Source organism: Clarias gariepinus, chromosome 7 (genome assembly GCF_024256425.1).
Source record: "Clarias gariepinus isolate MV-2021 ecotype Netherlands chromosome 7, CGAR_prim_01v2, whole genome shotgun sequence".
NCBI lineage: Eukaryota > Metazoa > Chordata > Actinopteri > Siluriformes > Clariidae > Clarias > Clarias gariepinus.
The window spans coordinates 4655568-4679686 of record NC_071106.1 but is presented as its reverse complement, the minus strand read 5'-3'; the positions used below and the strand labels follow the sequence as shown (position 1 = coordinate 4679686).

The 24119-nt window shown below is 39.5% G+C and overlaps 1 protein-coding gene across 1 annotated transcript; it reads right to left on the bottom strand.

Annotated features, from left to right (window-relative positions):
* Nucleotides 1-821: 821 nt before the first annotated feature.
* On the bottom strand, nucleotides 822-18616 carry pepd (peptidase D). Its single transcript, XM_053499778.1, has 15 exons — nucleotides 18477-18616; nucleotides 15844-16030; nucleotides 13320-13447; nucleotides 13088-13151; nucleotides 11975-12022; nucleotides 10031-10092; nucleotides 8359-8403; nucleotides 7202-7277; nucleotides 5741-5787; nucleotides 5300-5368; nucleotides 4352-4429; nucleotides 2550-2698; nucleotides 1788-1972; nucleotides 1506-1697; nucleotides 822-1383 (listed from the first exon to the last, which is right to left on the bottom strand). The coding sequence occupies exons 1-15, from the start codon at nucleotides 18491-18493 to the stop codon at nucleotides 1249-1251; spliced, it is 1482 nt and encodes a 493-aa protein (XP_053355753.1). The 5' UTR covers nucleotides 18494-18616; the 3' UTR covers nucleotides 822-1248.
* Between the last annotated feature and the right edge of the window lie 5503 nt (nucleotides 18617-24119).

Genomic DNA, 24119 nt, shown 5'->3' with positions numbered 1-24119 from the left:
GGAAGTGACCAATCTAACTCACTCACTCATTGTCTATACCGCTTTATCCTGTATTCAGGGTTGCGGGGGGTTTGGAGCCTATCTCAGAGGGCTTAGGGCACAAGGTGGGGTACACCCTGGACAGGGTGCCAATCCATCACAGGGCACACACACATACACACACTATGGGGAACTTAAGGACACCAATTAGCCTAACCTACATGTCTTTGGACTGGAAGGAAACCGGAGAACATGAAGAAAACCCACCAAGCACAGGGAGAACATGCAACCTCCATGCACACAGAAAGGAATCGAGCCTGGCAGGAAATCGGACCTGGTCCCTGGAGGTACAAGGCGACAGTGCTAACCACTACACCACCGTCCCACCTGTGACCAATCTTGCTTTCCTAAAAATATCAAGTTGTTAACTTTATCTGTTTTAGGGAGATGATTTTATACGTGCCCCAAAAATTTACGCTACACTGTCTTGCTTCAAACAATAGTCATTTTAAATAAAAATTATTTATACTTACAGTATTTATGAGTATTGATACTAAAACTTCTGGAAGCATATAATCTGTAAAAATTTTTGCTTACATTGGTTTTTAGTAAAAGCTAAAAAAAAAAAAAAAATCTGTAGGGTCCGTATTCATGTTGCAATATATTAACAATCTTAACAATTTTGTATTATAGAATAATACACTTTTTCAGGTTTATGTCTTTGCATGTGAAATGTAAACTGACCAAGTTTCATCTTAATGACAGTTAAGACTGTTGAAAGACCGAGTTTTTATCTCACATCATTTAAAATTTTACATAATCAACAATATGACAGAACCCTCTGAAGATGCTGGAGAAATTTATTCATGCAATAACTGAGTTTACATGTGCATCAGGACAATAACTGAGCGTCTGATACAGTAAGACATAAGGATTAATAACAAGTTGTTAGTTTTAAGGATGTACATGTACATTTTCATGATATAAGCTGGTGTCGTAATTTTTCCTTTTTCATCAGAGAACCGTTTTTCAAAAATATATTTAAAAAAAATAATCACATTATACAGAATATGCTGTTCAGGTCAAAATTCAGGTGAAATTTATATTACAAATTTTGAATAAAAAGCAACTAAATCAGAGAGCGTATGATCTGAGACACTGACATGCACATCTGTTATAGAAGCAAACTTCATCAATAAATGAGGAGATCATTAAGCTAAGGAGATGATCCGTATTGTGAGCATTTTTTCATATAATCGTGATGATGCTTTATTCTTTCAGGCAACTGAAGGATTTCTCGCTTTTGTCTGCCATGAAGGCCTCGATCTCTTCCACGGTGCGCGGGACGCAGGTGAGAAGCTCCATACCGCTCGCCGTCACCGCGATGTTGTCCTCGATACGCACCTGCCAGCGAATACGGACATTATGATTGGTTGACGGAGTGCAGCCAGATTTCATATGTTTACATTAATGTTGTCATTATCTTGTTTCTATAGTAACAGACGATTGTTTGACAGGTTACTCACCCCTCCGAAGTTTCGGAAGCGAGCGAGCACGTCTGCGTTGATAAAGCCGCACTGTTGCGGTGAAGCCAGCGCCTGATCCAGCAGGTGCTGGATGAAGTAGATGCCGGGCTCGACGGTGAGCACCATGCGCTCCTGCACCACACGCCCCATGCGCAGACTCTTGAGTCCCGGCTCGTCGACGCGCTCCACTCCCTGAGCAAAATAAACACAAACGTACAGTTATTTAACTGTACAGAAATGTACTCAGATATCTAAATCGCTCTCTCACTGCCCATCCCTGACCTCTGGATATCCTCCGACGTCGTGCACGTCGATGCCCAGCAGATGGCCCAGTCCATGTGGCATGAACACTGAACCCAGGTGGACCTTCAGCATGTCCTCCACATTCCCACGCAGGATCCCGATCTTAACCAGCTCCTCCAGGTGAACCCGGTCAGCCAGACGGTGCATTTCAGTCCACTTCGCACCTGCAGCACAAAGAAAGACTCCAGTTATTCCACAAGGGGGCAAAATAGAGCAACGAGCTCCTGAAACCTATGTAATAATAAAACGTAATTCTTTATTAACGAACTGAGAATTTAACCACTTAAAAAAAGACCACTGTTTAAAAAATTTAACAAGTTATCAGTCTATGTTTATGTAGTGAAATATTTTTTTTAAAGGCAAATGTATTTTGCATAGTTCTGTGCGTGTATGCATTTGTGTTTGTGCACTTTCGTTCATCTGTGTATGATGATCTGTGCACTACTATGAAATATCAGCGCACGAACAAGCAAAAATAAACGAAGGTGCGAAATGGACAAAGATATGAAGTAATACTTCAGTTAAAAAAAAATAATCCTCCAGAGCGGTGCAGATAAATGAAATCATTACAAAAGCTGATGATGTTACTGGTCACTAAATTTATTGGTAATGATGCATAATGTGACCTGCTATCCAAAACGAGTTTGAGACAAATGATTAAACTGTTTACTGTAGATCATGCTATTAGATCATCCAGTCTGCATTTACGTTTCCTTATGATAAAAAGCATGGCACACGCACCTGGTTTGATGGCAGCCATGACGGCGCGGGAGGACTTGAGCACGGCTTCGTAAATGGCTTTCTGGTCAGGAGTGAACTTGCCGTTGGCCGGGAAGGAGCAGGTGATGTCGGAGGAGTAGCAGTAATACTCTCCACCCATATCGAACAGACTGAGAGAGAGAGAGAGAGAGAGAGAGCGAGAGAGAGAGAGAGAGAAAAACACAAGGTCAGGCTTTAGAGAGCGATGGAGAATTTAAAATATAAAAACCGGAAAAAAAAAACAGAAGGATCTCAGAATCTTATTAAAATATCCAAGTTCAATATTTAACAACTGCATCATAAAATATAAGAGCCAATCATGTTCTAATATAGGAAAAAAAATCATCTTAATCATCTCATAATCTACACCGCTTTATCCTGTATTCAGGGTCGCGGGGGCCTGGAGCCAATCCCAGAACGCTTAGAGCATGAGGTGGGGTACACCCTGGACGCCCATCGCAGGGCACACACACACACTCATTTACACAATACGGGCAATTTGGGAACGTCAGTTTGCCTAACCTGCATGTCTTTGGACTGTGGGAGGAAACCGGTGTACCCGGAGGAAACCCAGCAAGCACGGGCAGAACATGCAAACTCCATGCACACAGAGACGGGAATCGAGTCTGGCTGGGAATCGAACCCAGACCCTGGAGGTGCAAGGCGACCACTACACCACCATGCCACCCATGATTAAGGGTACAAATTGAAATAAAATCTATTATTATAACCTTTCAGCTGTACACCTACAGTAGGAGACACCTCTAATAGCTGAGGCCCTGTAAATGGTGTGTGGCTGCCCTTCGGATGGCGTGATTCCCCCTTAATCTCCTGCCAGAAAGGCGTGTCAAGATTTCACAGTAAACACGCCCTATTTATTTATTTACCTGGTGCCACCACTAGATGGCGCTTTGTTCTCAAGAACACGTTAACACACATTTAGCTGCACTGAGTTGCGAACACTTGATTTTAACACAACTTTTTAAGACAACTCCATACCAGTATATTAAACGGAACTAGATAAAATACACCATAATGTAAAATACATAGCCTGCATTTGTATTCCGTATCTACAACGATCAGTTTAGATAAATTACAGATGTTACCGTGTCTTTAAGGATTATTAAGGATGTCTCGAAAAAAAATTCAATAACTAATTTTATTAATTTATTAATTTATTTATTTTAAATAGCATAAGCATCATGGTTTGTGTATTGAGTGATTTAAAAAAAAATCTGCTTTATTAATCATTTTATTATTTTTTCATCTATTTATGAAACTATGTTGACAATGCCTCTACATGAACATACAATATAGCCAACATATATACGACTGCCTGGACACTGCAGTTAGCTGAAGCAGTCAATGCTCCACCTGGTGGGATTATACAGTATTGCAACCATCTTATTGGAAAGCGCATGGGGTCGTTTATGGGGCGGGGCATCGTTAACTGCGTCATCGTGGGAAATCACTTGTCACGGTTCGCGATGGGACCCGCCATGGTCCAGCGGCTGTTTGACATGGCTCCTACTGTAACTGCTAATACATTTTTTGTATTTCTAAATATTAAAAATCATTAATTGATGATGGCCCAATAAAACACAGCTTATTACCTTAGTGTAGACTTTATATTTCACTAAACAACTGTTCATATTTTTTAGCTCTAACAATAATCAGCCCGTTTTATTACACTGCACTGTAACTTACAGCTTCCGCGTCGTGTGGATTTAATCACTACTTTGTACTAAAGAGGAACTGTCCAATGTGAGAGTATCTGCACTCACCACATGTCTCCATCCTGGATGGTTTTGTCATTAGGAGCTCCAGCGTGACCGTAGTGCAGAATGGACGAGTTTGTGCCGCTGTGGAGAAACAAACAAACAAATCACACATACACAGTTAAAGATAAACCCTGTCCCCGTGTACGGAATGAAAACGAAGATGCTCAAGTCTCAGCTCGGGTACATCTTACACTAATATATACAGGCTGATGTGTGGAAGAGCTCCGCCCACATTCCCGTCACTTTTTCATCAAAATTATCGGCCTCTTTTACCGCAAACCTAACGGCACAGCTGGGACACGTTAGATGTTCACAGCTTCTCTGCATCTTCACATCTCTCTCTATATCTATTTGTGTTTCTGTCTCTTTCTCTCTGGGTCTCTTTAATTTCCTATTGCAAATCTTCTATTAATTCCACTCTTTACGTATTGGTCTATCACTGTACGTCTATATATCTGTCTCTGTAATACTCTCTGTATCTTTGTGTGTGTGTGTCTCTCTCTCTTATTCATTCTCTCTCTCCCTATGCATCCCTCCCTCAGTCTTTATCTCCGTCAGTGTCCATCCCTCTGTATTTCTCTCTGTATTTCTCCCCCTCAGCATGTTTGGAGTCTGAAGGAGCAGGTCATGGTTTCTGTTTCTGACGTCAGGTCACAGTGACGTGTCGAGTCCTGTCTGTATCAGACCAGCAGCAGCCTGGTGTTTGATAGAAAGTGAAGGATTTCCACCAGTTAAGAAAAACTAATTAAGGAGTGCTCAATGTAAATTAAAGAAAGAAAGAAAAAAAGAGATAGAGAGATAGAGTGAGACTTTCTCTTTCAATGAAAGAAAAAAAATGATTTTATTTGTACAAAGTTATCGAGGTGTAAGAACCCGTAGTGTTTATCGAAGGCAGGCTACTGAAACCTCAGTTATTGCTAACAGTGTTGTGTGTGTGTGAAGAGCCGTTACCTTCCACAGATGCAGGTGTATGAGGTGTGACGCATCCCTCCATGAGAGTAGCAGTAGTGCTGAAACAGACTGAAACACAAACAATTAGTTCAACAGAGCACACCGAGGTATTTCTAGGAAACATATTCTAAATGTACAGCCGTGGTTAAAAAGTTTTGAGAATGACACAGATATTAATCATTTTATCTTCTTTCTATCAGATGTTACTCTGGTATACTGAGGTATAATTACAAGCGTTCCATAAGTGTCCATGGCTTTTATCGACAATTACTGTATATGAAGTTAATGTAAAGGTGAATATCGACAGCCCTGGCATGCTGTCAATCAACATTCTTACATAATCAATGCTTGTTTTTGTTTGTTCTGATGTGATAGACATAATGGAAATAAATATAAATAATGCTTAAAGCTCTGTACACATGCGTACACACACACACACACCTTTCCATTTCGTATTCTTTTTGGCCGGGCTTGATGTGCTTCATTATCTGTAGAAAAGAAAGACAATAAATAGGTAAATAAGTAAACAAGAGAACGAACGAACCCATCCAAAAAAGTGTGTGTGTATGTGTGTGCATGCAATGAAACTCATGACTGAGTCTCTGGTAGCACACACACGCGTTAAACGCCCTCTATTCTCTCTGTGTGACTCGGCTCGCAGCTAAAGGCTAATAGACACCGTCGTAATTTCCATCCGCGGGCGCAGAATCGGTTTGGAAATGTCAAACAACCGGCCTTTAAATTGTAGACTATTTTATAAATTGCACACTCGGCTGATGAGATAAGTGCAGCCGTGCAGTGTGAGGAGGAAAGTGTGTGTGTGTGTGTGTGTGATATTAGTTCTTTTATCATTTTCTTTGTAACGTCTCTCTACATGTTTAACAAGAGCTCATTGTTCGGTAGTTTGGTGAGAAGGTCAGAACATGTGTCGAGTAACAGGGAGTTTGACCCTGGTGTGTGCGCGTGTGTGTGTGTGTCGTGTGTGTGCATGTTTGTGGCCTGTGCATCATGATTAGCTATAGACCATACAGTTAAAACTAAAACTTAACCATGTTAACCAAGTAAGAAAGCACAAGCTAACTGTTTTAGCACACACACCTGAGACACCAGCAATCTCTGAAACTTCCTCCCAAACTGGATTCTTCTTCATAATATCGCTACACACACACACTGACCAAGAGGTTGTGTATCAGGATAAGATTTTAAAAAAACTATTCTAAATAGGAAATAACTGAAGGTTAAAAAGCTAAAGTTGTGATCGTGTGTGAGAGAAGGAGGAAGAGAAAGAGGTGAAGAAGTGAGAGAACAAGAGAGTGGTATGTGACAATAAAGTAGAGAGTGAGGAAAGTCTGGAGAATGCCTCAGTGGGAGAAAGAAAGAAATAGAAAGTTTTATACAGTAAGAGAGAAAGAGGGAAAAGAGAATAAACAAAGGGACAGAAACTGTAAGAGAGCATATACAGTACACCGGGTAGGTATACAGAGGTAGGTTTTGGTCTCGCCCTCCTGGGACGGCCTTCATGAGAGCCAGTTTCATTATGGTGCTTGACGGATTTTGCAAATGCACTTGACAATACTGTTCTTGCAAGAACTATTACAGAAAGATATATTATATATCCATGTAAGCATTTTCTTTGTTTATGCTTCATTTTATGTTCAGAAAGGTCTAAATCTCTGACTGATGTGTCTCAGCTCTTCTCTCCTCTTCTCTCCTCCACTCCAGAGGAAACACAGAGGAGGACATGAAGCCTTGATCTGAGCAGAAGGTGAAGGTGGAGGTGATGTCTGAAGGCCTGTGTTTGACTGATGGTCAGTGTGCAACAACTCTCCACGAGAACCAGGCGTAATGTAAAACACTGCTGAGTGTGAGGTGACGCTTAGTCACACACATACACACACTTACCTCTTTGTGAGCATCACTGGAAATGCGGTTAGTGTAGCGCAGAACCTCCAACTCCATATCGGTCTTAGTCAGACGACTGCAAAGGGACAGAGAGAGACATAAAGAGAGAAGAGACAAAGAGAGACAGGAGATTTAACACAAGTTGTTTAATGTGTACTGACATTAAGTCACAACCGATTCTTTATACATTTCACTGAAATATGACCATATGACCATTCATATGACCTTAATTCAGCCCAATTTTCCCACAATGCACTGGCTCACAGCAAAAAATAAAATAAAATCACACTGATAAAACACTATTAATAGTAATTAAGAACTGAATGGCCTCGCAGCACAGTCAGCCAATGTATCTTTTATGATCTACTTTTCCTCTGTCCATCAAAAGGTGCAGGCTATGTGTTGGTACTCAGCATAATGTCGACTCAATACTGTCGGCTGGGCGAGATGACCATACAATATCAATATCACGATATCCTGCGTCACAATACACTGGACATATTGATTTTATTGGAGGTCTAAAATTTCTCAGATTCACACGTTCACAGGAATATACAGTATTGTGGTTTGAGGGCGATTCTTTATGTCAATTTGTGATTGTGTACAAACAGAATGATTTAGAGCGTGCAGTGTTTATCAGAGTTCACTGTAGATGAGTAATACAGGTAATCCCCGACTTACAAACATTCGAGTTATCGTAGATTCCGCAGATACGAACGGACCTCTGTTCTATGAACATTCGTAGATGTAAACAAATTTAAAAAGTAGCTCACGATTATTGTTCCAAAAATAGACACTACAGTGCACCAAATACCAATATTTTTTTGTAATGTAAGGGAATATATAAAATGTCTGGTATATCGTACGTGTATGTGCTTGGAGGGGGTGCGGGGGTGCTGTCTACATGATGATAAAAAAATGTCAGTCCTGTACAGCTGTCCTGACTGTGAATAATCCAAATTTTGGAAAATCCTCAATAAAGCAGAATTCACAGTCCAAAAAAATTAAAAACAGCTCCGAGACAAAATGGAGTCCGGGATTCCTCTCGCAATTTAGACAGAGACAACACTGGTACATTTCACAATTCACTGTAAGATTTATTTCCTTAGGAGCGGTTACGGTTTTTGGAGATAAAGGAGATACAGAAAACATCTTACCATTCCACGATAACAGGGTGCAGGAGCGAGTTGTTCACTTGGAAGCTAAAAGAGGAAAAAAAATAATTAAATAGTCTATCTAAGACATCAAGGAGAAACAGAAAAATAAAGAAAAAATGGAAAGGAAGGATGTCAGTAAAAATGAATGACTGAAAGCTGTGATGTAAACAACAAAGGGAATAGGAAGCAGGAACGTAGGGAAAGAGGAACAAATGGATATACAAAAGAAGGGAGGGATAAAAGAAGGATAGAAGGAAAAAAGCTAACATGGCAAGAAGAAAAGTAGAGATTTAGGGAAGAAAAGGTGTGAGAAAAGAGAAATTAAGTGAAGACAGGGTGGAATAAAGGAGGTAAAAAGAAAAGGAGGGATGTAAGAAAGAAGGGTGGAGATGATGGGATGGAGGAAAAGTTAAAAGGAGGGAGGTCAGGAATGATGGATGGAGGGATAAAGGGGTATAGAAAAGAAGAGATGGAGAGGAAATAGAGAGATGGAGATGGAAAAGTAGAGGGAGGGAGAGAGGTATGCAGGGAGGAAGGAATGGAGAGAAGGATGGATGAAGGAAATAGTGGTTAAAAAGACATGTGTGATAAGATATAGGGAAGGAAGAGGGAGGGAAAGGGGGAAGAGGTATGTTGGGAAGAAGGGATTCGGGAATAAGGAGGGACATAAAGGTGGGATATAGGAATGTAAGGAAGAAGAGGTGAAGGGAAAGATGGAAGAAGAGATTTATAGGATGAAGGAAAAGCAGGATGTCAGGAAAGATGGATAGAGAAAAGCAGAAGAAAAGGTATGTCAGGAAGAGGGGATCAAGATAATAAGAGAAGAAGGGAAAAGAATGAAAAGGGAAGGAGAGATGTAGGTAAGAAGGGAAGGTGATGGTGGAATAAAGGAGGAATTAGAAGGAGGGAATTCAGGAAAGATGGATGAGGAAAGGTGTGATAAAGGAAAAGTAGGAATTAGGCATATCATCAAATTAACCATGTGCATCATGATCGTTATATACTGTACATCTCAAATATTACATTAAAAATTAAAAATATTAGTGTAAAACATACAAGAAAAAAAATCATCAACAGTGTGTTTGTGTATAACGCATTAAGGCTTTATTAAAAAGTTTGTGATAAACTATGTGATAATGAATTCAGGTCAATTAGAGTACAATGATAATAACGATCACATTAAAAACGAGTTATCAGGATCTGGGATGTAAGAACTTCAGCGTCTCTTCATGAAACTCCAGCGAGAGCCGAGCGACTCGTCTTTAATCCTGAGGAACGTTCTAATCTGGATCGGTCTCATACATCTACTGATTTACTGAACTGCAATTTAATTTAAAGAGGTAACGACCATTTCATCCTCTGAATCGTCTTACATCAAAGAAAAGACTCGCCGGGGGTCTTTAAAGCGTCTCTGTGTGGAGATAAGCCATGAAATAGAATCTTTATCAGATGACTATATACATCAGTCTCACAAAAGCCTTTCGGAGTACTTTTTAAACTCTTTTTCTTTTATTTGTTACTGTACTCTATGTTAACATACAGCTCGTCACAGAATCGCAGTCTTGTTATTCCAAGAAAACATCCTGGTGCTACCGAAAAGCGTAATCTTTTATGTAAAAAAAAAATTTTTTTTTTTGTTTCACTGCAGCACAAGTGTACGTTACAAACTCACCGGCTGATTCCTTCAAAGGATGCTTCACGGCAAATACTGCCGCTGTCGGTGTTTAGGCCTCGCTGAAGGAGAGAGAGAGAGACGGAGCACAAATGAGAGACTCTCAAGGCTACGTTCAAGTGCCTCATTATCCAAACCCATTATTGCCGCTCTAAACCCTTCAATTGAATACAATCTGTCTGATCAGAAGGAGGAATAGAGCGTTCTCTCATTCGTTCCGAGCGCACCGGAGACGTCTGAGCCGAGACGGTGATGTTGATGCTACAGAATGAGGTTTAGTGCTAAATTGGAGCTATTCATGTTAAAAAGCGTCGGAAATGTTTGGCCTTGAGGCAGACGGCGATTTGTAGGTCACATCCATTCTGTGGAGGTGGACATCGATCTTCTGAACGGAGAACGAAGCTTCTTCTAGCAGAGCTTAGTGTGTGAGTGTGTGTGTGTGTGAAAGAGAGAGAGAGTCAGCTCAGGAGAACATGTTTAAAGCTGGATATCTAGAAAACATGGCTAGGACGCTCTAAACCATGCTCGTACAGAAGAAGTTACTGTTACCACTCTAACACTGATTATTTTACCATAACAGCACAGCATCAAGTTGTTTACTCCTTTAATTCCATATACCTTATAAAAACTTCGTTCCAATAAAAAAATGCCTTTATTGTTGTCACACAGACCTGACCACTTCTCTTTCTTGAATGTAAGAAAGAGAAGTGGTCAGTTTTGCTTAGGTAAATCCAGGTGGTGATTTAATTTTTTTTGGTAAGCAGTGCATGTGTGTACTTTATTGAGGAAGCATCCTGTAGTAAGATGTTTAAGATTTATGGAAAGATTCTCCAGTGTCAGAGGGAAAGCTGTAACTTTACACTCCCTATGAAGGAAGTGTTATAGATTTATCTCTGACACTGGATACACCTTTCACAAATTTTAAAAACAAATAAAATATGTCATCATCTGGATTTAACTAGGCGATTTTTGAAACTACTAAAATATGGTTGAGACCTGAAAAACCTTTTTTTTTAGTAAAACCTGGTAGCATAGCTGTGAACCATCAAATTTGAGAAGAACTCTGCTCTTATAGAAAACTAATCAGCATCTTCTGCCTAACCAGAATCTAGAACTTAGAAGTACTGTGGTATAACTGTGTTTAACCGCTGAACCATTACTTAGAATCTAATCTAAGGTCAGATAGATCAGGAATAAATCAGAAATTGCTTCTTGCTCATTCTGTGACATTCTGTCGGAACATCCTACCTACAGAAACGTGTTTAAAAGCTGTTGAAACATGCTAGCTAATACATTTCAACATAAAAATCGTATTTTCCTGCTAACATTTTGACTTTTAAATATGTAAATATTAGCATGTACCATGCAAGTTAGCTGCATAGAACCGTAACATTCTTAATTTCTCTGCAACTTCTTAACTTCCAGGTAACACTATCGATTTTGAGCTAGAGTAGCATATTTTGACAAGGCAGCACAACTCGTCAGAATGCTGCGAGTGGTTGCTATACAGTAGAAGCACGCAGATATATTGCATTGATTTACTGCAATAATTTAAATGTTATTTAAATTATTTTTTTTATAAAAAGAGAGAGTTCAAATTCAAATGTAATTTATATTGAAAAAATTATTTTTGTCAGGTTATGTAAGTACAGAATTATTCTTGAGTAAATAGCTGCATAGAAAGCTAAACAGGTTTTTGAAAGGAATATTGTTTACAAAAACAGTAACAAAAAGAAGTTTTTTATATTAAAGCTGCTTTGTTAGTTGTAGGATTACATTTTTGCTTTTAGAGCATGTCTGAGGGCTTAACGTCATCATGTATTATTTAACAATTAATGTTTCTCTATGTGTTATATGTAACATCACAACAATTATTTAAAGGTCTTTTTTCAAAAAATAGAAAAAATTAAATTAAAATAATTTTTAAAAAAAATACAAATTTACCAGCGTGAGGATGACAGATGGTTTCATGTTGTTCAGGATGTCAGCGATCTGAGGACAAAATCAGGTAAACATCATTCATGAAATGTTCTGAAAGTCCACACATCATCTCGGAGTCAGAGGACGTTTTTTTTTGCTGTTACTATAGAAATGGCCATTTAATAAAATGTGAAGAGAAGGACTGAACAGTGAAACTTCTCTGCATGTGACGTATAACAATACCATTTATTTCAACTTTGTTCCTAAGTCTTATCTGTTCAGCTCATTACTGTACTTCTGCATGAGTTAAAAGTTTCAGAGAAAGTTTTTATCAGTAAAATGGAAAATGGAGCTTCGGGCTCTGTTTAAACACGGCTTTTGAAATCTAAGCAGATTAGCAAAATAAAATAAAATTTAAAAAAAATCACACCAGTGAGCAGTTCTCCAAAAAAAACACCCACTTGTGTATCTCAAATTGGTAAATTTTTGCCGCATATTACAGAAAATCAAGATTAATACTAATGTTCAGTCTGAAGAGTCCAAATTAAATAAATCATGCTGGGGCAGAGACAAGGCTGTAAACAGACCCAGTTTAGATTCACAGTGTGCGTGTGTATGTGTGTAAGGAGGAATGGCGTGTGTGTATGCATAAGTGTGTGTTTGTTTACAGCTCATGCAGTGACATGCTGAACGCTCCCCCTGAGGAAGTGTCCGAGTTGTGACTTCCTGTCAGTGCGATCCTAACAGCGACTCCTCATTAAGATTCAGCTCTGCGCTCTCAGCACCCGAGGTCACGCCCCTGTCTCTCACTCAGACGGAGGTCACGCAGCGTGATCACGCTCAGACGCCCCGCTGCACGCTCCTCTGTCTGACACCGCGGGTTAGGTTTTAGATTTCGTGCTAACGCTTCACCTTCACGTCATAAAGATCATGAAGTTTCTTTCCAGCTCCACCAGAGCTCTGCTGAATCCTGCGTTCTGATTGGTCGTCAGGTCTTGATGGGTTTCCTGTAACAGCAGCGCTGACTGAAGCGCAGGTTTATATTAATTGTGTGTAATGGTTTCTATAGCAACAGCTTGTTAGTCCACTGGCAAACTTATAGAACAAGAACAGAGCAGAAGGAACCTTCTCACTCACATCGGAGGTGAATTGCACTTCATCCACTGTGTACTTCTCCTTAAAGTGCTGAGGAGGGTGGATCCTGCCGAAACACACACACACACACACACAACGCAATGAAACAGGCAGTGTACTCTCAGGTCTAGGGGCTTCCAACATAACTAGTTCTCCTGTTCAAGTCTGAACTTCAGAGATGGAGAAAACAACGATGCAGGTAGAATCAAGGTTTCAGAGAGAATGCGTTACTCACTTTCCCATCCAGGTGGCGTAGCTTTCAGGAAGTTTAGGCACGAAGAGGATGGACCTGCCTGAGTCGACGTCGATGGCGCCATAGCAGTCAGCCTCGGTCACGCCGAACGCCCAGTGGAAGAACGACTCCTGAATGACGAGACAAAAACAACAGTCACTCACAGCACTTTCACACCTTATTACTAAACCGATGTGTTACGTTACACAGATGTTCATTCAGTAAATAAAATATAAAACACCTCTCAGCTCCAAGTTCTTACTCTAACATAAACCCTGTTACGTTTCTTCTGCTGCTGATCAGAAGCAAAGTTTAAAGCAGCTCTTAATCATGAGATCAAAAGAGATGAGTAATGAGTACGGTACGGTATGATTAGCAGGCCTCTGGGGGAAAAAAAAACTACTTCTGTTTCATTTGGCATTTTATTTTAAAACAAATCCACCGAATAAAAAAAAAAAAAGAAATAGAAAATTATAGCTAATACAGCGGTACCTCGGCACAGGAATTTAATCCGTTCCGGAGGCGAGTTCTTAAACTAAGTTTTGTATAGTAAAACGCATTGTCCCATAGAAAATAATGTAAATGCAGATAATTCGTTCCAGCCACCCAAAAATATTACCAATATTACCAATTTCCAACACTATAATTATATTTTTTTGGAAAAAAAAAACAATTTAAACATTTAGAATAGATTTAAATGAAGTAAATTTAAAATAAATAGACATTAAAAACCAAACTGAAAGTGGCTCCCTTTTCTTCTTGCTACCGTCCTTGCTGACATTCTTGGGACCCGCGGTGCTACGTCTTCACCAAATCTTGCACAAAATGCAAAATAAATAAATAAATAAATAAAAGGTAAACTTGACCCGCTTGGCTTTCAACTGACTGAAGCCAAGCGAAAATGCAAGGAAAAAAAATAATCATGCAATTTATCTTATCCTTCCAGTCAGCTGCTTGTATTAAAGATGTGTTCAAGTCAAACCGGGACTTTTGATTGTACAGAATAAAAAATGCAGTATCAGAAGGAAGTAACAGAGATGTGTGTAGCCAGTTCAGCTTACATTCAGTATTTTTTTTTTCTGGTTGTTATCACAGCTTGTCCAGCGTGATCCAACAGTCACACGCAGACTGACCCCAGATGAACCTCAAGGTCCTGATTTGATAACCCAAAAATGTCGGCACATTCGCACAGGATATGATATCCATCCTGTTTATGGCGGTCTTAATCAGAAATATGAGCCGACATCAGCCGTCCTGATCTCCGATAAAGAAAACACACCGTCGCAGATCTCTCTCACACTGTTAATGATTTATGAGCAATTATGCAAATAAAATGGAGTGTGTTTTCTACTGTAAGTGCACTGGTGTGATGATTGGTCCTTGAGTGTGTGTGTGTGTGTGTGTGTGTGTGTGTGTTCTTTTATATCCTGATGCAGAAACACACAGATCAAGGCCAAACAATACTAAGTGCTCAAATATCTCTTTCACCCACAAACACAAATACAAAATAATTAAAATTCAATAATGCAGAGAACAGGTTGGTGCCAGTGTTTTTGCTGTGCTAGAAAGCTCATAGTGAAACTCACAGCCATCACACTATGATGTCATTTCTCTGACTCAAAACTTTAGACCACACCTTCCAAAGAACAGCAGAGCTGTGGAACTTGTCGTGAAAGGGGGATCTTCTTGAACGTTTATGAGGTCACATCGGGAGGAAATTCAACCAACTTGTTTAAGACCCATCCAATGCAGAAATAGAAAAAGGACAAAAAGCAGCAGGCATTTTCCCCTCGTTATTTTAGTGTCTACATGTCTAAACATAACTAAAAATTTTATTTCACAACTTTAGGTGACCGTGCATCATACAGTAAAGAGTAAATAAAACTAAAGTGGAATGAGTTGGTGTAAGTCTATGAGTATTCATAAACATTATTTCTAAGTTTTAGAATTGGTAACAAGACACCAATTCTTTTTTTTTCCCTAAAGTATTGCTTTCAATAATGCACAAAATAGCTAAAACTGGTCATGAGTGAGGGGGGCACTGGAGTGCGAGGTTGGCCGGAGAATCTGAGCAGTGGGGACGGTATTGCATTAGATTTACCACACCATTGTGACAGGAAGAGTGTTGAGCCAAAAGAAAAAGCTCTCAAACTAGCGGGCGATTTTGGTTCCAACCTTCACCTATGGGCATGAGGGTTGTGTCATGACGGAAAAGGACAAGATTGCGAATACAAGCGGCTGAAATGGGTTTTCTCAGGCGGGTAGCTGAATTCTCCCTTAGAGACAGGATGAGAAACTCGGTCATCCGTGAGGGACTCGGTGTAGAACCGCTGTGGAAATGGGTCAGGTGAGGTGGTTCAAGCATTTGGTAGAGAGCATCCTTAAAATGGTGTTCTTGGCATGTCCAGCTGTGAGGAGGCTACGGGGAAGACTTTGGGATGCCTCGGTCAGAGTTGGTTGAGGTGGCCGGAGAAAAGGAAATGTGGCTACCACCCCCCCTCTCTACAACCTACCCTATCAAAGTTACCTGTCTGAAGAGCACGTCCGTGTCGGTGCAGTATCTCTGTTTCTGCTCTCCTCCCTGCAGCAGAACCACGGATTTGGGCTGCAGACCATCTTTGGCCTTCAGAGCTGCACAAAGACGACGACGGTTCTCTTTGAACAGCGCGGCCGACACCCTGAGAGTGTCCTTCCCCAACCAGTACACTCCCTTTCTGCAACACACACACACACACAGAATTACTGCATAAATTATATGTTACCTACTTACTGTGTTATTACATTTAAAGGACCCATATGTCACTAGTTCTTTAACAAGTAAACACAGGACTCAGAGGTCCCCAAAGTCTGTAAGTTAATGCTCAAGCTGAAGTTTTACTCAGATAATGTATTAATTATAATTCCCTTTATTTCACTCCTTATCCAAATGCACCGTCTCCGTGTCTATGTTAAGCCACGCCCCCCAGGAAAATAGCAGAGCTGAGCAACAATTCAGGGCAGGGGTTCTTCTTATATGAGGACCATGTCAAGTTCATTTTGCAATAGCTTAACAATTTAGCATTTTTAAATGATACACTTTTTCAAGTTTATATCTTTTCATGTGAAATCTAAATTGACCGAGAGTCATCTGTATGACAGTTAAGACCATTAAATAAAAAAAAAAAAGTAACGGACACTACGGACATAAAAGGGCATAAAATTGCATTTGGGGTTTTCTTTTTTTAGCTGATAAAAATGTAAACGTGTATGCGTACTCTAAAAACGTAGAGATGTGGATCGAAAGATGAGAAGTGTGGAGTATATAAAAAACTTAAGATCCTATCTGAGCATTCACTTTTTCACCTGAGTGAGACATATTTTTAGCACCAATACCATGTTTTAGCCGACTGGAAAAATAACGAGTGAGCATGAGATGGTTTGTAAATCTTTTACATAATCATTTGCAAATTTCTGTAAGGAATAAAACACATTAGGTTGTGGCATTTTGGGGAAATATTCAACATAGATTAACTCCTAATTCACAATCCGCATCGGGCGAGGGGTACTCCCCACCCTAGAGGCATATCCGTCAAAAAAAAGGCACATTTGCATTACTTTCGGTACAGTCTTTTTTGCAAAACTATTCCTTTAACTGTCAGTTTTCCTTTTAGAATCTTCAGTGTGCACGTTTGCACGTATCTGATAAAAAACCTGATGCAGTAATATTATAAAAGATGCTGAGTAACCAAACCGAGAGACAAACAACTCAATAAAAACATTAATATGCTCTTGCTTCACTACTGTACTTTTGTGGTAAAGGGGGAAAAAAGACAAACATTCACATGAGAAAAAGGGAAGAAGCTCACAAAAAAGTAAGTGTGTAAGCTCGCAGCTCATGTGCTTGTGTGTGTCCATGTGTGTTCCTGGTCACGTACAGGAGAAACAATCCTCAGAAACAGATCTGGTTTTATCAGGTCTGTCACCCGCTTCCCCTAGACCACTAGTTTAAGTTTTATACTATAATAATGAGAGGTTTATTACAGACATTATGTCCCTCTGTAAAGCTGTAAATACAGAGTTTTTAGTGATTTAACCCATTGATTAAACTCAGTCATGAGCCAAATCAGAGCTCAACATGCAAGATTGTGAAAGTGCTGATGTTTTATTGCAGGCGTTATCGTACCTGTTATAGCTTTTAGAGCGTAAACTGTGGACTTATCAGTGCGTGTGTGTTGCTTCAAGGTTCATAAATGTCCGTATCATGATGAAGCCCAGGCTAAAGATTAAATCACTGAAAGAACTTTGATCAGGCAAAGAGCAAGGAGTGAGGAAAACAAATGAAGCAAGCAAGTTTGTTCCCAGTTTTTTTTCACCCGCTACGATCGAGGGGTCGCTACAGCGGACCATCTGTCCCGAAAAACAACTTGGCACAGGTTATAAACCAGACGCCCTTCCTGACACAAACCCCCCATTTTATCCGGGCTGGAGCCTGTCCCAGGAGACTTAGGGAACGAGTATGGGTACAGCCTGAATGGGGAGCCAATCCATCATAGGGCACATAAAACACCTACACACTCATTTACACACTACGGGCAATTTGGGAAGGCCGATTAGCCAATTAGCATGTCTTTGGTCTGTAGGAGAAAACCGGAGTACCTGGAGGAAACCCACCAAGCAAGGGAAGAACATGCAAACTCGAACCCGGACCCGGGAGGTGCAAGGCGACAGTGCTAACCACTAAGCCACGTTAAAGTAGTTTAAAAAAATAAAATAAAAAAATAAATAAATAGTATTTTGATTTTAGGCAAAGAATTAAGAAAAAGGTTTACATTTTTGTGCATCAATTTTTGAGACACTGGGTAACTTCATATCAAAAATACATAAAGAGGCAGAACTTTAAAATGCATATAGAGGGAGACAAACTATTCATTTAAAAAATATATATATTTTACTTTTAATATATTAAAGTTATATTTTTTCAAGATAAACATGAACACAAAACTTTCAAAACACACAGGAAAACTGTCATCTAAACGCACAGATTAACTAACAATTCTGTTTATCATATGAATGTCCTCTTGTGATCATTTGCACAGATTTTAAAAGTTCAGGGATTTAATATAATTAATTTAAATTAGTAGAATAAAAGCAGTGTTACAGAGAGCAGGAGAGCAGGCTTACCCTTCTGCTGCAGCCATGTTGATCAAGCAGGAGTCACGTGACTGAGTCAGCTGCCTCTGTGCGCGTGTGTCTACGTTTGTGTTTGTGTGTGTGTGTGTGTGTTTCCGTTCTAACGGAGCGCTCCTCCTCCTCCTCCTCCTTCCCCTCTTAATATTTCCCGAATAAACTTTCTTCAAATCTATAAACAACAGGTTTAAGCAATAAATTATCACTGGAGTGACAATAAAATGATCACTATTTGAACGCGTGCACGCGCTGCAACGTCATCAATCTGCGACATAAATAGCGCAATCCTGCTAATCTCTGTTCCGAGCTAAAACGCCGACTCATTAAGGAACATATCAGAAACATAACGTGATGTAGTCTGTGATATTTTTGTTTAAATACTTTTAAGATTTAGTTCACTTCATGCAGATACAAACGTTAAGTAAACTGACAAATATACTCAAAAGTGAAAGTAAAAACTGTATGTATTATAAAATATATAGAAGAAATAAATAAGGTAATTTTTTTAATAGTGTTATGTGGTGTTGTGTATTAAATATAAGAATACTCAGAGCTCAAGCTGTACATACCTTTCACTTTTCGGATATCTTCACGACAAAATCATTTTTACTTTGCATTCCAGCACGCGCGCGCACACACACACACCTGTATCTTGAAAATCAGCATTTTTTGGTCTTATCAACTCTGTAGAAGTTCAGCCTTTATTCGTCACATATACATTCTTTGTTCTATGTTTAGCTGTTTGTTTATCATATAAGGGAAAACAAGAACTAACTAGTTTCTTGAACATTACACAAGAGTTCTTACAACCGACATAGAACCAGTCATCTACTGTATATCATTTGTTAGTCTTTCGAGCTGCTGCGATTAAAGGGTCACCAGAGCGGACCATCCAATCTGCACACACAGGTTTATAAAACACAAATAAATAAAAAATCTCTATGCACTGCCTGTAGCATAGGTTTAGATATTTTTTTCCTAGAAAATTTTAAATGCTGACTTTACTGCTAACTGAAATACATTACTGGTGCCAATATCGATTTTGTAGCTTAAGCCGCATTAATTTTATTTTTCGTAAGGACAAACAGAAAACAACTAGGCTTCCTTCCTCGGAAAAAACGCACGCGAGGAGCTGCAGAGGCGTTTTTTAGTCATGTTTCACTAACACAGATTAAAGGTGACATTTCAACAGTGAGCCTTGTGTATGTCTTAGTTAAAATGCGAGGCCATGAGCCTTGTTTTCTTTCTTTTCATCTCCATCCATTAAGTGTTGCTCATGGAGAAGACGAGGTGGTGAGGGAGCAAACAGGGAAAATTAGATTTGCTACTTTATTGGTTCACATTTCTTTGGAACGTGGCTAAAAATGATGCCTGTTTAACCCTGGAGAGTCATTTTCCCCTCCATGTCATTACACAAACTTATTTTTCCACCCCTTGAGGAAATTAAGAGAGCCCATCCACAGCAACACAAAGTGCTTCTGAAGACAATCTATTGTTTTTTTACTTTGCTTTATATCAATAAATTAATTTGACGTGCACTGGGTTTAGAATCAGTTCCCTGATGGCCTTATAGATCTCATTAGTGCCTTTATACACTGTGAAGCTAAAATAAGTGGGATGGTGGAGCTAAAGTTATTTGACGAGGAACGACTGTGACACGTTCAGTGTATGACATCACAGTGTGCATCACCTCACAGTCACTAGTGGAGCAAAATACAGGCTGAACGTACAAGCACCGTCTATGACTGAAAATCACCACATCACAGTGTCTACCACCAGGTAACTATGAGGTAACAGTATAGGTTCAGTGCATAAAGTACTGTGAGCATGGACATCGCTAGGCCACGCCCCCCACCCTGCGCTAAAAATTCTCCATGAACTTTATTTAGTCAGCCACCAACTGTAGAAGTTCTCCCACTTAAAAAGATGAGAGGGCTGTAATTGTTATCCTAGGTATACCTCAACTATGAGAGACAAAAGAAGAAAAAAAGAAGAAAAAAAACAGAAAATCACATTGTAGGATTTTTAAAGAATTTATTTGCATATTATGGTGAAAAATAAGCATTTAGTCAATAACAAAAGTTCATCTCAATACTTTGTTATATACACTTTGCTGGCAGTGACAGAGGTCAAACGTTGTCTGTAAGTCTTTACAAGGTTTTCACACACTGTTGCTGGTATGTCGTTCCCGTTCCTCCATGCAGATCTCCTCTAGAGCAGTGATGTTTTGGGGCTGTCGCTGGGCAACACGGACTTTCAACTCCCTCCAAAGATTTTCTATGGGGTTGAGATCTGGAGACTGGCTAGGCCACTTCAGGACCTTGAAATGCTTCTTACGAAGCCACTCCTTCGTTGCCCTGGTGGTGTGTTTGGGATCATTGTCATGCTGAAAGACCCAGTCACGTTTCATCTTCAATGCCCTTGGTGATAGAAGGAGGTTTTAACTAAAATTTCTCAAGATACATGGCTCCATTCATTCTTTCCTTTACACGGATCAGTCGTCCTGGTCCCTTTGCAGAAAAACAGCCCCAGAGCATGATGTTTCCACCCCCATGCTTCACAGTAGGTATGGTGTTCTTTGGATGCAACTCAGCATTCTTTCTCCTTCAAGCACGACAAGTTGAGTTTTTACCAAAAAAAGTTATTTTGGTTTCATCTGACCATTCTTGGATGATCCAGAAGCATTCTCCCAGTCCTCTTCTGGATCATCCAAATGCTCTCTAGCAAACTTCAGACAGGCCTGGAGATGTACTAGCTTAAGCAGTGTGACACGTCTGGCACTGCAGGATTTGAGTCCCTGGCGACGCAGTGTGTTTGTTACTTTGGTCCCAGCTCTCTGCAGGTCATTCACTATCGTAGGTCCCCCCGTGAGGTTCTGGGATTTTTGCTCACAGTTCTTGTAATCTTTTTGACCCCACAGGGTGAGATCTTGCGTGGAGCCCCAGATCGAGGGAGATTATCGGTGGTCTTGTATGTCTTTAGTTTTCTAATAATTGCTCCCACAGTTGATTTCTTTACACCAAGCTGCTTACCTACTGCAGATTCAGTCTTCCCAGCCTGGTGCAGGTCTACAATTTTGTTTCTGGTGTCGTTTGACAGCTCTTTGGTCTTGGCCATAGTAGAGTTTTGAGTGTAACAGCTTGAGGTTGTAGACAGGTGTCCTTTATACGGATAACAAGTTCAAACAGATGCCATATATACAGGTAATGCATGGAGGACAGAGGAGCCTCTTAAAGAAGAAGTTACAGGTCTGTGAGAGCCAGAAATCTTGCTTCTTTGTAGGTGACCAAATTATTTTTATTTTATCTTATTCTACAAGGATTTTACCAATAAATTCTTTAAAAATCCTACAATGTGATTTTCTGGACTTTTTTCTTATTTTGTCTCTTATACAGTAGTTGAGGTATACCTATTATGAAAAGTACAGCCCTCTCATCATTTTAACTGGGAGAACTTGTACAATTGCTGGCTGAATATATACTTTTTGCCCCAGTGTATGCTGTTTTCTGGTTACATTTTTCTGATTGTACTTAAACACAGAAAAGGATTAATACAGTAAACAGTGTGTGTGTGTGTGTGTGTGTGTGTGTGTGTGTGTGTGTGTGTGTGAGTAAGTGAGGGAGATCAGGAAGACTCATTAGATTACTGATTTTGAACAAGCCAAATGTGTGTTAAACATCTATAGGAGATTAGCCCTGCCTAACTAAAAAATCCTAGAAATGCTCCTGACTGACTGATTATCTCTTGGATCCGAGTTATTTAATATTTAATTACTATATTACTATATTACTATAGTGCTCGATATGGGAGATGCTATACTGTAATTGTTGTTTAGGTGCAGTTTCCATGTATTCACAAAAAAATGTAACATGATGGCATGTATCACATTTGCTTAAACAGTTCATGAAATAGTATGTGTTAAGTTTATTTAAACTAATTTGTTGTTGTATTTGTTCACATTTGCATTTCATCATCAGTAGTGATGTACCTCTTTCTTTGTAATTTTCATTTAAGGTTATCGACCACTTTGGTTGAACCCCCTTTGAACAATTGTTGTGTAACCTGCTAAGCTGTCAAACACAGGAATTAAAAATGATTCGGAAGTTGATCCCTGTGTCCCCTGTAGTTGGTTAATAGATTTTTTCGATTTTAAAGCAGAAGTTAATAAGCAAATTACCAGATAACTTAACATACACAGTCAAGCGCACTAACCCTAAAAGTCCGTACAGTATAATGAAACAACCTTCTGGAATCATGTGAGCACTAATGAAGCAACACACTCAGATCAAATATCAAACATCATGTTAACATTTAGATCTCATGTTAGTTTGGTTTGTCATATTCTGGTTTCTTTTAGAATGGTTTCACTTGCTGTTTCAGCATTCATTTTTGGGATATTATTTCACATTTCTACCTTAAACCACCTTCTTTGTCTCTGCATATCCTGTTCAGTTTGCCTAGACCCCTTGCAAAATCATGCATAGCTCCAAGCCATGTATAGCTGTAACCCCCACACTGTAAACCCTAATGCTCAAAGTAATTAAACATATTACTCTTAACTTAAATAATTACAATTAGTATAAAATTAATAGACCTTGATCAGTATTTAGACCTTTTTGATATTTATGAGTTCGTAGAATGTAGAAACTTTTCAAGTTAGCTTAACAAATTTGATATTTTAAGTAACTGTAAGTACGTATATAACAGTAACAGTCACCTTAAAGTTCCACCAAGTTACATTTTTGAGCCTAGCGATTTTGTGTTTGACGTTATCAGGGCAATAGGGCACTGGTGGCTTAGTGGTAGGTGTTTAAATGGGACAGTCTAAAATTAAGGGATCAAAGCCAATGTGTATTATTTATTAGAGATATTAACGTATATAATTACAATCAGTAATCCCCACATGCTTTAAACAATCCATTATTGAAACCCCATCGTTCTTACCTCAGTGACTATTGGCCTGAAGCACTAACCTCAGTTGTGATAAAGTTCTTTAAAAGGCTAGTCAAAGACCTCAATCATCTCCTCACTTACTTGATTCACTGGACTCACTACAGTTAGAATACCATCCAAATTGATCGACTTTTGATGCCGCCTTACACCTTCTACATACAACCCTAAGTCACCTGGACATGAGGAATGGGTATTATTTTTAAATCCTGTTTGTTGACTGTATCTTTAAATACTATAATCCCCTCCATACTCACCACCAAGCTTGAGGAACTGGCCTCTTTGTCAGTGGATCTCCAATTTTTTGACTCCCAGACCACAGGTAGTCTGGATGGGCAGACATGTCTCAGCAGCCCTCACTCTTACCGGTGCTGGACCAAGGCCAGGAAGATCAAGGAAATCGAAGACCTCAGCCACCCCAACAATGGAACATTCCAGAACAACAAAAAGGACTAAATTGATTAATGTGGCAAGTTTGGGGTGAAAGTTTTAAGTAGGTTACTTATTTGAACAGCATGATTCTCTCCAAAGGCATAAAGATAGTTTAAAGCAGTTTTTAGAACTAATTTTTTAATCACACCAAACATGGCCGAGCTACGGCCCTGGGAAAATCAGCTGTATTAATTCTCCATGGGAAAAGAAATTCTAGTAAATTAGGAATTTGTGGGTAACCATAAGTAGTTCAAA